Source organism: Lagenorhynchus albirostris, chromosome 14 (assembly GCF_949774975.1).
Source record: "Lagenorhynchus albirostris chromosome 14, mLagAlb1.1, whole genome shotgun sequence".
In the NCBI taxonomy this organism is placed as follows: domain Eukaryota; kingdom Metazoa; phylum Chordata; class Mammalia; order Artiodactyla; family Delphinidae; genus Lagenorhynchus; species Lagenorhynchus albirostris.
In genome coordinates, this window is record NC_083108.1 from 50,392,809 (window position 1) to 50,407,937 (window position 15,129).

The 15,129-nt window shown below is 36.0% G+C and overlaps 1 protein-coding gene across 7 annotated transcripts in view; it reads left to right on the forward strand.

Annotated features, from left to right (window-relative positions):
- ESCO1 (establishment of sister chromatid cohesion N-acetyltransferase 1) overlaps positions 1-15,129 on the forward strand; it is an 80,719-nt gene that overhangs the window by 54,968 nt on the left and 10,622 nt on the right. For 6 of the 7 annotated variants that reach the window (XM_060121354.1, XM_060121353.1, XM_060121350.1 and 3 more), the window contains 3 exons: positions 5,425-5,514; positions 8,271-8,414; positions 10,833-11,020. In XM_060121354.1, the coding sequence (XP_059977337.1) occupies positions 5,425-5,514; positions 8,271-8,414; positions 10,833-11,020 (422 nt within the window). Of the gene's footprint in view, positions 1-4,748; positions 4,873-5,424; positions 5,515-8,270; positions 8,415-10,832; positions 11,021-15,129 lie in introns of those variants that run through there. The other variant, XR_009534775.1, reaches the window with a different exon arrangement.

Consider the following 15,129-nt stretch of genomic DNA (forward strand, 5'->3'; position numbering starts at 1 on the left):
AGGCCTCAGCAGTCTAGACATCCCAAAACTCCAGATCCCTGTAGCTTAATCCCTGGATCAAAGAAAATTGGTCGTGGGGTACAGGATACAGGATTTATCAAAACAAATAGTTTTACTGGAGGAGTAGAAGCTTTTAGGAGTTCTAGCTTCTGTTTAGTTCAAATATTGCGGAGAATGAGAAAAGTACACTGGAGGAGATCCTGCTATCATAGCATACCTACAAAATGAAAAGTCTATAAAACATCTGTAGAATTGAGTCAGATTTTTCTAAAATAAAACAAATTCTTGTGTATATTCTTTGATTTCTGACTCACTTAATGAATAAAAAAACCCCACCGTGTCATGGGACTTTCGTTTTTCTGAATACCTTCTTTAAAACTGGAAAATTAAACATGTTGGCTAGCTTTTAGTGGTTAAGTCATTTAAAATGGGAAACCATGAATCTTGAAATACTCTAGTAGTAATAAATATAGCTAACGGATTTGAAGGTTAACTTCACAGAGCATTGTGCTTAATTTTGCTTTAATAGACTGATTATATCATTCATGCCTGGTTGACTGAACACAAATCAACATATAAGATATCTTCATGTTTTTTAATTCCCAGAGGAATTTTTTGGGGGTAAATAAATTGATACAAATTAGTTTATTTTACATTTAGGAGGGAAAAGAAATGACATTAGTTAAGGTCTTTCTGTGTACCAGGGACTCCTCTAAGCATTTTACCCATATTAAACTCCTCTTAGTTCTTTTAGCAGATCACTAAGTAGTTACAATTAATTTATAAATGAGGAAACAGCAGAAAGAAGGATATGTATTTTGCCTGAAATCACACAGCTAGTGAGTGACGTAGTTGGCTCTAGGGTCCATGAGTAATAGACTAGGTTCTTATTATTTTATTTGAATTTCAACAAAATATATTGTGTGTACAATAAATTTAGCTCAGAAATAATTGACCCCATCTTCAGTGCTTGTCCTGACTCACAGCTCCCAAAACCTTTGGAATTTCCTAAGTGATGGGAGAAAGTGTCTTTTGTTACTTTAATGAGATGACCTTTGGAGCTCACCCAAGGACAGGGGCTGTTTGCCAGTGGAGCCGACTACAGAGGGTTGGAACTTTCAGTTCTCACACCCTGATCCTGGGGAGGGGAAAGGGGCTGGAGATTGAGTTCTGTTACCAGTGGCCAATGATTTGATCAATTCTGCCTCTGTAGTGAAGCCTCCAAAAAACTCAGAAGGACAGGGTTCAGAGAGCTTTTGGGTTGGTGAACACATGGAGATTCGGGGAAGGTGGTGTGCCTGGAGAGGGCATGGAAATACGTCTTTATCATTATTGTTGTTAATACAAGATTATTTTTGCAAAGTGTCCAAACATGAATTAAAACCAGCTGCTTGCGGGTAGTTAAAGTATATTAATACTTTTATTATAACATTTTATTAAAGTAGAAAAAACAGGAAATACAGATAAACTAAAAGGAAAAAAATTAAATCACTCAGATAACCTCTGTTTATATTTTGGTGTATGTCCTTGCTGACTTTTAAAATATTCATAAGTACATATTTACGTTTAAAATTCATTTCAACAAAATATTTTTATATATTTCAAGAGTCTATAATTTGTTTCTCTTATGCAGTTTTTCTGCAGTTTTTTTATGCTTTCTGCCTTGGGTACTGTCCAGAAGAGCATGTGACCGAATTTTGAATGAGCTAATTTTAATTTACTTTTGTTTCTGAAGACTTAAAATTTTAAAAAGAGATGGTATTTAGAATATATCTATTTCAACATATAAAAAGTGTTAGACTTGCTGTCGAACTAAAAATGTCTGTTTTTCAAATTCCTTTAGTAATTTTAAGTAAAATTTTAATTGAAATACAACATGTAAAGAAAAGTACCCAAATAATGAGTGCTCAGCTTAATGCTGTAGTTTTGCAAAGTGAACACCCACATGACAAGAAACACCACTAGCATCTCAGAAGCTGCTCTGTGCCCCCACTGCAGTCAGTGCTTTTCCCAGCCTCAGGTCTAACCACTCTGCTGACTGGATTCATTTGACATTCATTTTTCACTTCTGAATAAATGGTATTTGAGCAAGCCTTGGGCCTTGGGCACAGTTTTGACAATGGGTGATTTGAACTTTCCAAAATAGTCTACCCCATCTAGCCCCACATCCCCACCACCAAACAGTGAGTCCCCAGGTACTCATCACTTAGCTTTAACAAGTCACAATTCATGGGAAATCTTCTTGCATCTACCCCTCCTAATTATTTTAAAGTGAAACCCAGGTGTCACATTATCATTTTAGTGGATATTTTTAAATATGTATTTTTAAAAGATGAAAAGATTGCTCTTTTTTTTTTTTTTTTACCGTAAACAGGATTTAAAGAGTATAACCACACCTTTAAAATTTAATTCCTTAATATCAGATATTCCCTCAGGGTTCAGAATCTCCCCAAATATCTCGTAATTTTCTATACTGTTTGAATTAAGGTCCATATGTTGCATTGGTTGGTATGTCTCTTAAATCTCCTTTAATCTAAAGGTTCTCCCTCTAGGTCTTTTTTTTTTTCCTTGCCGTATTTGTTGATAATTTTTTTGAAAAGCTGGTTATTGGTTTTATTTTTCAGGATATTCTTTCATGGGTATTTCCATTCAACCTTTTATGAAAGTGATTAGTATGAACGTATATAACTTGAACGCACAGATCTAAATGTTTGGCTGATGAATTTCAACAATTGTATACATCAATATATTCACCACCCAATGTATTTTGTTTTTAATTGTAATCTTTTTCAAATGGAAAAAGAGGAAAAACCCCTTCCATTCTTTAGGCTCTGAAGTGTAGAGTAACTACAGTGGGGTTGGGGCAAAAAAAAATCATTGATTGCTATCAGCAGTGTAAAGCGTTCTGCTATTCAGTAGCCAGATGGGTGAATTAAGAATATTTGGGGTTTGGAAAATGCCACTTGCTAGCAGAGGGATATGTGTAACATGTTAGAGCTAAAGGTGAAAGGTGTAAATGCACTACATTGAAATTTATATCTTTGCAAAAAAAAGCTGTGGCTATTTGGTTCTTCCTCTGAATTGCATTTACCCTTCCCAAAACCTCCACCTCTGTCTCAGTTTCAAGTAGCAGACACATTTCATCTCATCTAAGTATTCTAAAGATAGGAGGATCATGTGATTATTGACTCCAGGAAAGAGTTAACTGCAGTTGAAGCATATAAATGTCTTTATTATCTTATTTGACAGATATTAGCCAACTTGGTTCTTTCATCTTTGCCTTGTCCAAGATTTGAATTTATTGTCGTATTTAACTTTGGGGACTTTTTAATTGTGTTTTCTTAAAGTAGTACATGGATTTTAGTTTGATACCATTAGGAAGGTAGAGTGGAAGTTACTAAGAGTTACTGAGTGGCTGCTCTCTGTGAGGTATCATCTCTTAAATGCAGTGCTCTAAACTCCTAAGTAATGTATGTGATGACAGCTATTTTGTCCATAGCCTAGGTCAGGAAACAGAATGAGAGTTCCAGTGATTTGCCCAAGACCATATAGCTAGTAACTACCAGGAAATGGGATTTAAACCCTGAACTTTTATTCCAGAACTCTTAAAAAGTTTTCACTTAAATATCCTGTCTTCATAAACATTAGAAACCTAAGCAGTAATAACTCTGCCCGTTGCAATTCCTGCTGCTTATACACGTACATGAAAAAACAATCATACTTAAAACATTTTAAAAAATTGTATCAAATCCAATTGTGATAACATTTCCTGCGTGAACATGCAAGTTTCAACTTGTATCAAGAGAAAGTTTTTGTACTAAAAAGTCAGTAAAGCAAACTACTTTATCTAGTGCCTACGGTGCAATATAATGACGTTAGACCAGTATTGTTATTTTTAAAGACAGTAGGAAAATAGCTTATCAAATTATCTTCAGGTAATTCAGTTCAGGACGTATGACTTTGTTATAAGTTGGGGTTACTTAAATTCTAGCTTTTCACTGAATTTGTCGTTTAGTTTTTAAAATGAAAAGTCTCCATTTTCATTTTATGTGAAATAGATTTATTTTAAAAACTTTTCCCAAAAATAACGTATTAATGTAAATTTGTTTTTAAAGAGGGTGATATATTTTATTCCCTGTAGAAGCATTTTACCTATATTCAAATCTGGATATGATTCAGATTTTTGTTTCTAGTTTGAAAAAAATGACTTCTGTGACTATTGTTTCTGCTCCTTTTTTCTTTTCAAATCTTGGGAACGCATTACCATCATAATTATAGTCTGAATTTTACTTTACCTTTGGGTGCTCTATTTTTTAAACAAATTCTGATTTTAAATACTTTAATCCAAATTGTGATTTATACCAAGTTTATTTCTAGACTTTTTGTCCCCAGCTAAGATCCTGCCCTCTCCCAAAAAGACCATTCTGGATTATTTAAGAAAATCAACCTCCTTTCAGACTTGCCATAGTATTTTTAAAAATATAGTTGCCTTTTTCTTGGTTTCATTGAGCTTTAATATTCTCAAACAAATCTCAGAAAGAAGATGCTGGTTTTCTTTAATAGAAGTACATATTGCTTCTTGAAAGGCATTTTTATTTAAAGTTGGTTGGGTAAGACAAATGGAACAACTAGTTAAGCTCATTCCTTCTGTACTTATTTTTAACTTCAAAGCTCCTAGTTTTAACCTCTGGTTCAGTCCCATCTTACTAGATTTAAGTGGCTTTTGTTTTGTTTTGTTTTTCATGCAGGTTCTGCTCATTAATCACCACGAGTGTGGATCTGAAGAAGAGTTTATTACCTCTCTTTTTTTGAGTATGTTTAACTTCAGATACACACAACGTAGCCTCTCCTTCCCTATTAGATTCTTAGAAGGTAGTTATATTTTTATAGTATCCTTCTTGTGACTTTGATAGTTGTGATCAATAAGAATAAAAACTATTCCTTACATATTGGGCTACTGCATGCAAATCAGTTCATTTAAAACCTCCTGGAGGTCTTTGGCATGCCAGACATAAAACCATGAGTGTTTGTTTGTGGAGGTAACGATGTTCCAAAGAAATTTAAGACTTTAATTCTCTTATCAAGAAACTGGGTGAGTTATCCTTTAGGTTCTGGGAATCACTGACCTTAAGGGGCTTGCTTTTGGTGTGTGATTTTTTAAATTAATTTAAAATGGGAAATGATAAATTAGAAATGCTATTGTGGTATTAGATCTCTGAATGAATAGTAGAGAGAAATTAGCTTGTATTATACCTATTATACAAATTACCTGATTTATCATGTCTTATTAAATATTAATGAGCATATACTTTTCCATGTCTGTAATTTTTAGACACATTGATATATTTTTCTTATTGTACATGAATATGATGTATGAAATGTGATAAATAAAATTAATTCTTTTTTATATATATATATGTCTAGGGTTGGAAAAAAGAAAGAATTCTAGCTGAATATCCTGATGGCAGGATAATAATGGTTCTTCCTGAAGACCCAAAGTATGCCCTGAAAAAGGTAAATTTCCAGTGAAATTTCACACAGAATAAATAGTATAATTTTGCAGCTAATTTTAAGAGTATAATGTATTGCTGGCAGAACACATTTAAAAACCAATTCTGAAAACAAGAAATAAGCATTTAGTCACAACCCAACTGAAAAATTATGCTTTAACTTTGTAGTGTATCTAGCATAAGTGAAATGAATTTTTAGTGGATTGATTGATTACTGTCTCATATTACCAGTAATTTGAGTGATGGTATGAAGGCATAGTAATGAATAATGGCACATAAATTATTTCAAGAATCAAAATTAAAATAAAAATCTGAATCGTAATTTGTAAAATTAAAATTAATAAATGTCATTTTATTCTGAGTAAATTTCTAAATAAAAGCTTATTGCAGAAGGGGATCTAGTAGTAGGTCATAGTTATCCTTAAGTTAAACATGAAGTAATCATAATGTTAAGGTAGAAAATAATATATATTCTGATTTATAAATGTAATGGAGAAAACTTAAAATCCTCTGTGAGCCAGGTTTTAGTCCAATTTAGGGTTCAGAGAAATGAACAAGAGAGATAATGAAGTCTGGAACCATTTTATTATATAGAGTACCCTAAATGTCAGGAGACCATAGGACAAACTTATTTTTAATGAATATATTAATTACATTTTCAAATAATATACTCAAAATGTTTTTCCTCCAGATGCTTTTTCAGAAGTACCTCATAATGTAAAGCAATGGGTCTGATCGTTTATCTGAAAAACTTAATTAAACTAGAGTGTTTTCAACATATCTAGAAACACAAGGAAAGTAGTTTATTTACTTTTCTCAGGTTAATAGTTGGACCTCTTTAAATTTAGGAATACTTCACCTGAAAGGGAGGTTGAAGAAAAACACTTTGAACCTGTTATTTGAAAATATAGCTAACGTTCCACTTACAGATCCTTGAACAACGGTTGGGGGAGGCAGTGTTAATCTACATATAATTCGGTGTGCTAGGTTCCTCTATATCTTTGGATTCAACCAACCACGGACCATGTAGTACTGAAGTATTTACTATTGAAAAATACCCATGTAGGGCTTCCCTGGTGGCGCGGTGGTTGAGAGTCCGCCTGCCGATGCAGGGGACAAGGGTTCATGCCCCGGTCTGGGAAGATCCCACATGCTGCGGAGTGGCTGGGCCCGTGGGCCATGGCCGCTGAGCCTGTGCGTCCGGAGCCTGTGCTCCGCAACGGGAGAGGCCACAGCAGTGAGAGGCCCGCGTACCACAAAAAAAAAAAAAAAAAAAGAAAAAGAAAAAGAAAAATACCCATGTAAAAGTGGACCCATCCTGTTCAAACCTGTGTTGTTCAAGGATCATTTGTATAAGTTTATCCTGTGGTTCCTGACTTTTCAGGTACCCTGAATATATAACTGAACAATCCCCGTTACTCAAATAAGCCCCCATGTTACCACTGCTGAACAGTATAGACAGTAGTATTTAGAATGGCACATAAACCTGTCTTGTATTTGAAACATTGATCCTTGCACAGAAACAAATACTTGTTGAATTAATGTTGGATTAGTAACTGACTAAATGAAAATTAAATTACGGGATTTTTGGAATTCCAACTGTTATCATTTGGAAATGCACAGTGGGCACTTTGCTTTACTGCATGTGGCGTCCATACGTTTCTTACCAAGACTCCACAGAAAATTCTAATTTCCTCATGTTCATTTCTCAGGACAGACTCTTAGTAACCTACAGTTCAGTATGTTACTGGTTAGTAATAGGTTAAAAATTAAAATCTAAGGAATTGTGAGTCATTTGCCTTTAGTAACTGAGTCAGGTATTGTATTGTGGGATATTGTTCTAGGATTAGGAGGACTTGAGTTTTCATCACTGAATAAGGGATGTATTACATGGTATTCTGCATGTCAGAGGTGTGAGTACCTAACCCTCTTAGGTGTTATTTGCATTTTAAACTTAGTGTCACAAATGAATGTTTATTGGACTGAATATTTGCAGATTATTTTTTAACTGGGGAAGGAACTAATGTTTGGGTGCCTACAAAAGTCTTGACTTTGAGAACCTATAAAAGTTTGAGCTTACCGTATTTGACCTTGACCACAATTCTAGGAGGTAACAGAAAGAAGCAGTTCGATGCCATATTAACATTATAGGTTCAAATCCCAGAAATCGCAGCTCTTTGGTTCTAGGTGTCCCATATCTGACATGGGAAAGTTACTTTTGAATTTTATTTCTTCTGTATGCAAAAGAAACTATAAGCCTCTAAGAGGTGTTGGATTTAAATAAGATAATATTGATAAAGTGCTTTGCATAATGTCTGGCCTATAAATGGTTGATAAGGAGTAAACATTTATGTCTGTCCTCTGTGTTCACCTGCACTTTACTGATGAGAGTATTCATTAAGCCTTGTGAAGAAGAGAAGTGTGGCTTGCCTGGCGAAGATTCCAGTGAAGCTCTCTCCAGTACTCAAACCCACGATCCTTCTAATGGGAAGTCTTTGTTCTTATTACCTATTGTAGGAGCTCTCACTCCTGTTGTTCCCAGACTGCTGGGCTTGACATTACTCTCCATTCTTTCCTCCTTTTGCAAATTGGTCCACAGGGCTTGAAAAACATTTATTGGTCAGGACAGTCATTCAGAAGCACTCTTCAGAGGATATCCTGCTTGGAATAATATACTCAATTTATTGAACTGAAATAGTATATTTTTACATATATAAAATGCTTTTGTTGTTAAAAAAAATATTGTTCTTTATTTGGCAGGTTGACGAGATTAGAGAGATGGTTGATAATGACTTAGGTTTCCAGCAGGCTCCACTAATGTGCTATTCCAGAACAAAAACACTTCTCTTTATTTCTAATGACAAAAAAGTAGTTGGTTGCCTAATTGCAGAACATATCCAATGGGTAAGTGATTTTTAAAGAGTGGTCGTATGTAGTATGGTGTTTAAAGAGTTACAGGAATAACATAATCCTGGTAAATTTTTCAGCGTTTTATGTAAGGAAGAGTATGAATGCAAGAATTCCTGTGTGTAATTCTTTACTACAGTGGAGTTGTATCTTGCATGGGAATTAGTTTCTCAAGTCAGTATAAAGTATAAGAGAAAAATTCTGTAACTCAAAAGTACTATTAAATTTTGTTTGGGAAGTTTCCTTGTTGGCTGCTAACGTAATGTCTGTCTCAGTCCCTTCAGCGCTGGAATAAATCAAGGGTTGGCAAATTACAGCCTGAAGGCAAAATCCAACCTGTTTTTTATAAAGTTTTATTGTAGCACAGCCATGCCCATTTGCTTACATTTTGTCTGTGGCTGCTTTCACACTACAAAGACTGAGTTGAATAGTTGCAACAGAGGCCAGGTATGCTGCAAAGCCTAAAATACTTATTGCCTGGCCCTTTATGAAAAGTTGCGCACTCCTGCAGTGGATCACCACTTCTTTGGTTGAGCTCTAGATGAGGACTTGGCTTGTATTTAAGAGCCAAATTGTGCAAAGAAAAACAATAGTATCTTTTAGTTGCCTGCAAATGGATGCTGCTTCATAAAATTTTCTAATAAAGTACAAAGTCGAAACAAATCTGTGTGAGTTAATTTCCATATGTTAAGCTACATTAAAAAAATTCAGCCTGAAATTGTGTAGTTTATGAATCTTGCTGTTTGTAATTACAAATTTGATTTAAATAAATAGCTGACAAAGTAGTTTGGAGATACAAATTCGATATAAAATGACTAACTCATAGAAGCTTGCCATACTGTAATTGAGTTAATTTTTGCATAGTACAAATTGTGTGGGTTTATTTTTTCATTGCAGTGGATTTATTCTTTGCTTTATCATTTATCCACTTGATAGATCCCTGAGTCTTGATTGTCCCACTTTTAAGAGATATCAACAATGTCATGCTTGATTTTCCTGAATGCCAAAGTGCTTTCAGTGTGTATTGAATAACTGTTGTGTGTTTAAGGCTTGTCCTTAGCAACTCACCCCCCTTAATTTCACTCCAACCAGCATGATTTATTACTCCTGAGGAGGGTTAATAGTAAGATACCGACTTGAGGGAAGTATCAGTTTTTAGATGAAATTGATGATTGAAACAAATGAAGTTAATTAGATGAGGGAAATTAAATATTTGAAGTCAGATTTGCACAGAGTGACAAAGATATTTGCAGATTTTATGATAGAGCATTCTTACATCTGTTTGGCAAATGACTAAGCATTAAAAGAAATTGCAGACATCTGTCTTGTTTTTGACAGTTTCTTACAGTGTTTTGTATTTGGTTGTTGTTCACAATGAATGTTCTTCAGTAAACCCTTGTAGCTTTCTGGTTTTTTTTTTTTTGGCCGCGCTTTGTGGCTTACGGGAGCTCAGGTCCCTGACCAGGGATTGAATCGGCCATGGCAGTGAAAGCGCTGAGTCCTAACCACTAGACTATCAGGGAACTCCCCACCCTTGTGTTTTTTAAATTTTTATTCTACCTAGTTCCAAAAATGACTTGTAGCAGTGTTTAGATTAGAACATAGTTGTGTAATATTTGCTTGTTTGTTCTTTGTTAACTCTCAGTTGTGTTGTCTGATTGTTTTAACTTGTGTACCACGTCCCATCAGAAGGCTAGCCATGTCCCTTTTTGGCCACTAGACTGGCAGAAGAGATGTATGTTTTCTTAGAGTTTTTTTTTTTTTTTTTTTAAGAGGTAAGAGTGTAGGGAAAGGACCTTTTTAACTCTTGATTCCTCTGCCATCCCTCATCCTAGTTCCTGCACAGCTGTGAACCCTAGTACTATGGCAGCAGGCCCGAAAACAGTTGTGACTGCTGAGTTTTTAGCATGTCCTTTTGCTGGTCCTAGGATATGGGAGGTAGGGAAAATTAGCATTCAGCTCCTATTATGTGCCAGCTGTGATGGCAGGCTGCTTTGTATATATTTCCTTATTTAATCTCAGCAATTCTCTGAAGGAGGTGGTGGAGAGTTCCACTTTGTTGGTAAGGAACCCAGAGCATAATTAAGTAACTTTATCTCATGGTCACGTAACTAGCGAGTTAGAACAGAATGTAGATCCAGGTCTGTTTATTTCCTACAATGAGGGTGAAAGCGTAAGTGGTTCCCATAGTTTGTTAAGAAGCCAGACAAAAGTAGTGACCTCCTCACTAAGGTCAGTACTAGACAGTTGCTTAACAATATTCCCACTTTAAAACTCCCGCCCCTCCAACAATGTCTTTGTGTATAATGGAGTCGCTCTGCCGTGCAGCAGAGACTGGCACAACATTGCAAATCAACTATACTCCAATATAAATAAATAAAGTTTAAAAATTTCCCCCTATTTTGCTACATATAGGGCTACAGAGTTATAGAAGAAAAACTTCCAGTCATCAGGTCAGAAGAAGAAAAAGTCAGATTTGAAAGGCAGAAAGCCTGGTGCTGCTCAACATTGCCAGAGCCTGCAATCTGTGGGATCAGCCGCATATGGGTGTTCAGCATGATGCGTCGGAAGAAAATCGCTTCTCGCATGATTGAATGCCTAAGGTAACTTCAATGTAATTCTTCAAGTCATTTTCAGTAGTTTAGGATTTAAGCAGAGTTTTATATGAAGAATGGCATTTAGGGGCTTCCCTGGTTGCGCAGTGGTTGGGAGTCCGCCAGCCAATGCAGGGGACATGGGTTCGTGCCCTGGTCTGGGAAGATCCCACAGGCCGCGGAGCGGCTGAGCCGGTGAGCCATGGCCGCTGGGCCTGCGCGTTCGGAGCCTATGCTCAGCAACGGGAAGGGCCCCAGTAGTGAGAGGCCCGCATACCGCAAAAAAAAAAAAAAAAAAAGAATGGCCTTTAGTTAATCTTAAATGTGTAACCTTTATTTATATTAATTTAAAATCTGCATAAGATTGTCAGTATGTTGGATCTGTGAGTGCTTTTTTTTTTTTTTTTTTTTTTTTTTTGCTGTACGCGGGCCTCTCACTGTTGTGGCCTCTCCCGTTGCGGAGCACAGGCTCCGGACGCGCAGGCTCAGCGGCCACGCTCACGGCCCCAGCCGCTCCGCGGCATGTGGGATCTTCCCGGACCGGGACACCAACCCGTGTCCGCTGCATCGGCAGGCGGACTCTCAACCAGTGCGCCACCAGGGAAGCCCTGTGAGTGCTTTTTATGTGAAGTTAACCTGAGGGGGAAGAAAGCACTATGGGTTAAGTATTATTAAACCATTTTAACTTTTTAAATTTGCATCTATGATATCAGGCCAAAATAACCCACTTATTTCAAATTGCGTTCAATATTAGAGAATCTTAAAGATAACCAAAGAAGTATGGGAAATTTCTTGGGAGTTTAGCTTTTGGGAAAATTTGTCTTAATTTAAGAATAGTATTTGTAAATAATCTAAATCTCTTAATAGTTTTTCTTCTTGCTTTTATTGCTTGATTTTTAATCAAAGGTATAGAGAAGATTCAGAAAATTACATGTTTTTTGCTCTTCAAAGCATCTTTGCTAAAGGATTAATGAAAGAGGTTTAAATTAATCATGCAAATGAGGTTTTTTAGGTTGGTCTCTTGTGTCTGTTTATTCATAGAATACCTATCTACTACTACTTATAGGTATAGCTTTCAAAATAATCCATTATTGTTATAAGTGAGAGCCTAAGACTCTTAAGTCTCTTAGAGCCTTACTGTGTTTCAGGTCTCTCTCCCTTATTTTTGTTTTATCAATGAGTAGTGATCCAGAAGGGCTTAGATCTACCTACCCTTCTCTTCACAAGAGGCAGGTCTATTTTTAGCTCTTTCAGAACTAAACCTGGAAAATGCAGCTGATTAAATAATTGTCCTAAATGAGGGTATTGTCCCTCCTTTAAATCTTGTAAAACTTAGGTCTTGTCAAAACCATAAGATGGTTCTAGTTTATAAAAACATAAAACATTGTAGTCATTGTGTTTGTTCTGTGTGATACTGAGATTGCCACTCTAAGCTTCCTGTTAAAACCATAGAGGTTTCTAACTTTTTTCATTTATTGTTCCTTTATGTACCCATCTCACCTTGTTACGATTACAATATGAAAATTCTACTAATAGTCTATATCCTGGCAAATTTTAAAACATTTAAAAATAACAGCTTTATTGAGATATAATTACATAGCACAAAATTTATCTTGTTTTTAGTTAACCATTTTTTCTTCCAGTTTTATTGAATTACGATTGACATACAACACTGTATGTTTAAGGTATACAACAAATGATTTGACTTACATACACCATGACATGATTATCACAATAAGTGCAGTGAACATCCATCATCTCATATAGATACAAAATTAAAGAAATAGAAAAATTTTTTTCCTTGTGATGAGAGCTCTTAGAATTTACTCTCTTAACAACTTTCATATATAACACACAGCAGTGCTAATTATGTTTATCATATTATACATGACATCCCTAGTACTTATTTATCTTATAATGGGAAGTTTATACCTTTTGACTGCCTTCATTGAATACCCCCTCTCCCCAAATCCCCACCTCTCGTAACCATAATCTGATCTCTTTTTGAGTTTGTTTGTTTATTTGAAGTATAATTGACCTGCAACACTATGTTAGTTCCTGTTATACAACATTGTTTCCGTATTTTTATACATTTCAAAATGGTCACCACAATAAGTCTAGATACAGATATGTCACCATACAAAGATATTACGTAGTTATTGACTATATTCTCCATACTGTGCGTTTCATACCATTGACTTATTTATTTTACAACTGGAAGTTTGTGCCTCTTAATCTCCTGCACCTATTTCTCCCTCCCCTCCTGCCACCCTCCCCTTCCCTCTGGCAACCACCTATTTGTTCTGTGTATCTATAATTGTGTTTCTGTTTTGTTACGTTTATTTGTTTTGCATCTTAGATTCCATGTGTAAGTGAAATCATACAGCATTTTTCTTTCTTTAACTTATTTCACCCTCTAGGTCTGTCCATGTTGTAAATGGCAAGATTTCATTCTTTTTTGTGGCTGAGTAATATCCCGTTGTGTGTGTGTTTGTGTCTGTGTGTATGTCTCTGGTTGTGTGTATACACACAGCATCTTCTTTATCCACTTATCTATTGATGGACATTTAGGTTGCTTTCATATCTTGTCTATTGTAAATAATGCTACAATGAACACAGAGGTGCATATATTTTTTCTAATGTGTATTTTTTTCCTTTGGGTAAGTACTCAGGAGTGGAATTTATATGGTCATATATGGGTCATATATGGTAGTTCTATTTTTAATTTTTTTGAGGACTCTTCATACTGTTTTCCATAGTGGCTGCACCGGTTTACATTTCTACCAACTGTGCATGAGGGTTCCTTTTTCTCCACGTCCTCACCAAGACTTGATATTTGTTGTCATTTTGATAATAGCCATTTTGACAGGTGTGAGGTGATAATACCTCATTGTGGTTTTGATTTGCATTTCCCTGATGATTAGTGATGTTGGACATCTTTCCATGTGCCTGTTGGCCCTCTTTTTGTCTTCCTTGGGAAAATGCCTTTGCAGATTCTCTGCCCATGTTTTAATCAGGTTTTTTTTTTTTGATGTTGAGTTGTATGAGTTCTCTGTATATTTTGGGTATTAACTCTTTACTGGTTATATCGTTTGCAAATATCCTCTCCCATTCAGTAGGTGGCCTTTTTGGTCATCTTTTTAAAGTGACACTTCACTGGATTTTAGTATATTTAGAAGGCTGTGTAACCATCACCACTGTCTAATTCTAAGACATTTCCTTCAGTCTCCCCAAAACCTGATACCCAATTTTCCCATTTCCTTCTCTTCCAGCTTCTGGCAACCAATAATCTACTTTTGTCTCAATAGATTTGCCTATTCTGAACTGTATTTTTTTTAATGTTTATTTATTTATTTAGCTGCATCGGGTCTTTGTTGTGGCATGTGAGATCTTCATTGCAGCATGTGGGATTTTTCGTTGTGGCGCATGTTGTGGCATGTGGGCTCTTCGTTGTGGCATGGGCTTCTCTCTAGTTGTGGCGTGTGGGTTTTCTCTTCTCTAGTTGTGGCGCAGGCTCCAGAGTGCGTGGCATGCAGGCTCTCTCATTGAGGAGCACGAGCTCAGTAGTTGTGGCATGTGGGCTTTGTTGCCCCACAGCGTGTGGGATCTTAGTTCCCTGACCAGGGATTGAACCCACATCCCCTGCATTGGCAGGCGGATCCTTAACCATTGTGCCACCAGGGAAGGCTGTGTATTTTTATTTCTCTTGGTAAATAGAGAAATACTTGCGTATGTATATTTCTTTTGGTACATACGTAGGAGAATTGGGCCATATGGTAACCATATAACATTTTGAGGATCTGCTGAACTACTTTGCAAAGTGGCTGCACTGTTTTACAACTCCACGAGCACTGTTACAATGGTTCTAATTTCTCCTCATTCTCACCAACACTTGTTCTTATCTGTCTTTTTAGCCATCCTAGTGGGTATGAAGTGGTATTTCATTGTGGTTTTTGATTTACATTTCCCTAATAGGTAATGATGTTTGTTGGCCATTTATATATATCTTCAGAGAAATGCCTATTCAATCAATCCTATGTCCATTTTTAAATTGGTTCATTTGTCTTTCTCTTCTTGAGTTGTAATAGTTGTTTATATATTCTGGAGATGAGTCCCTT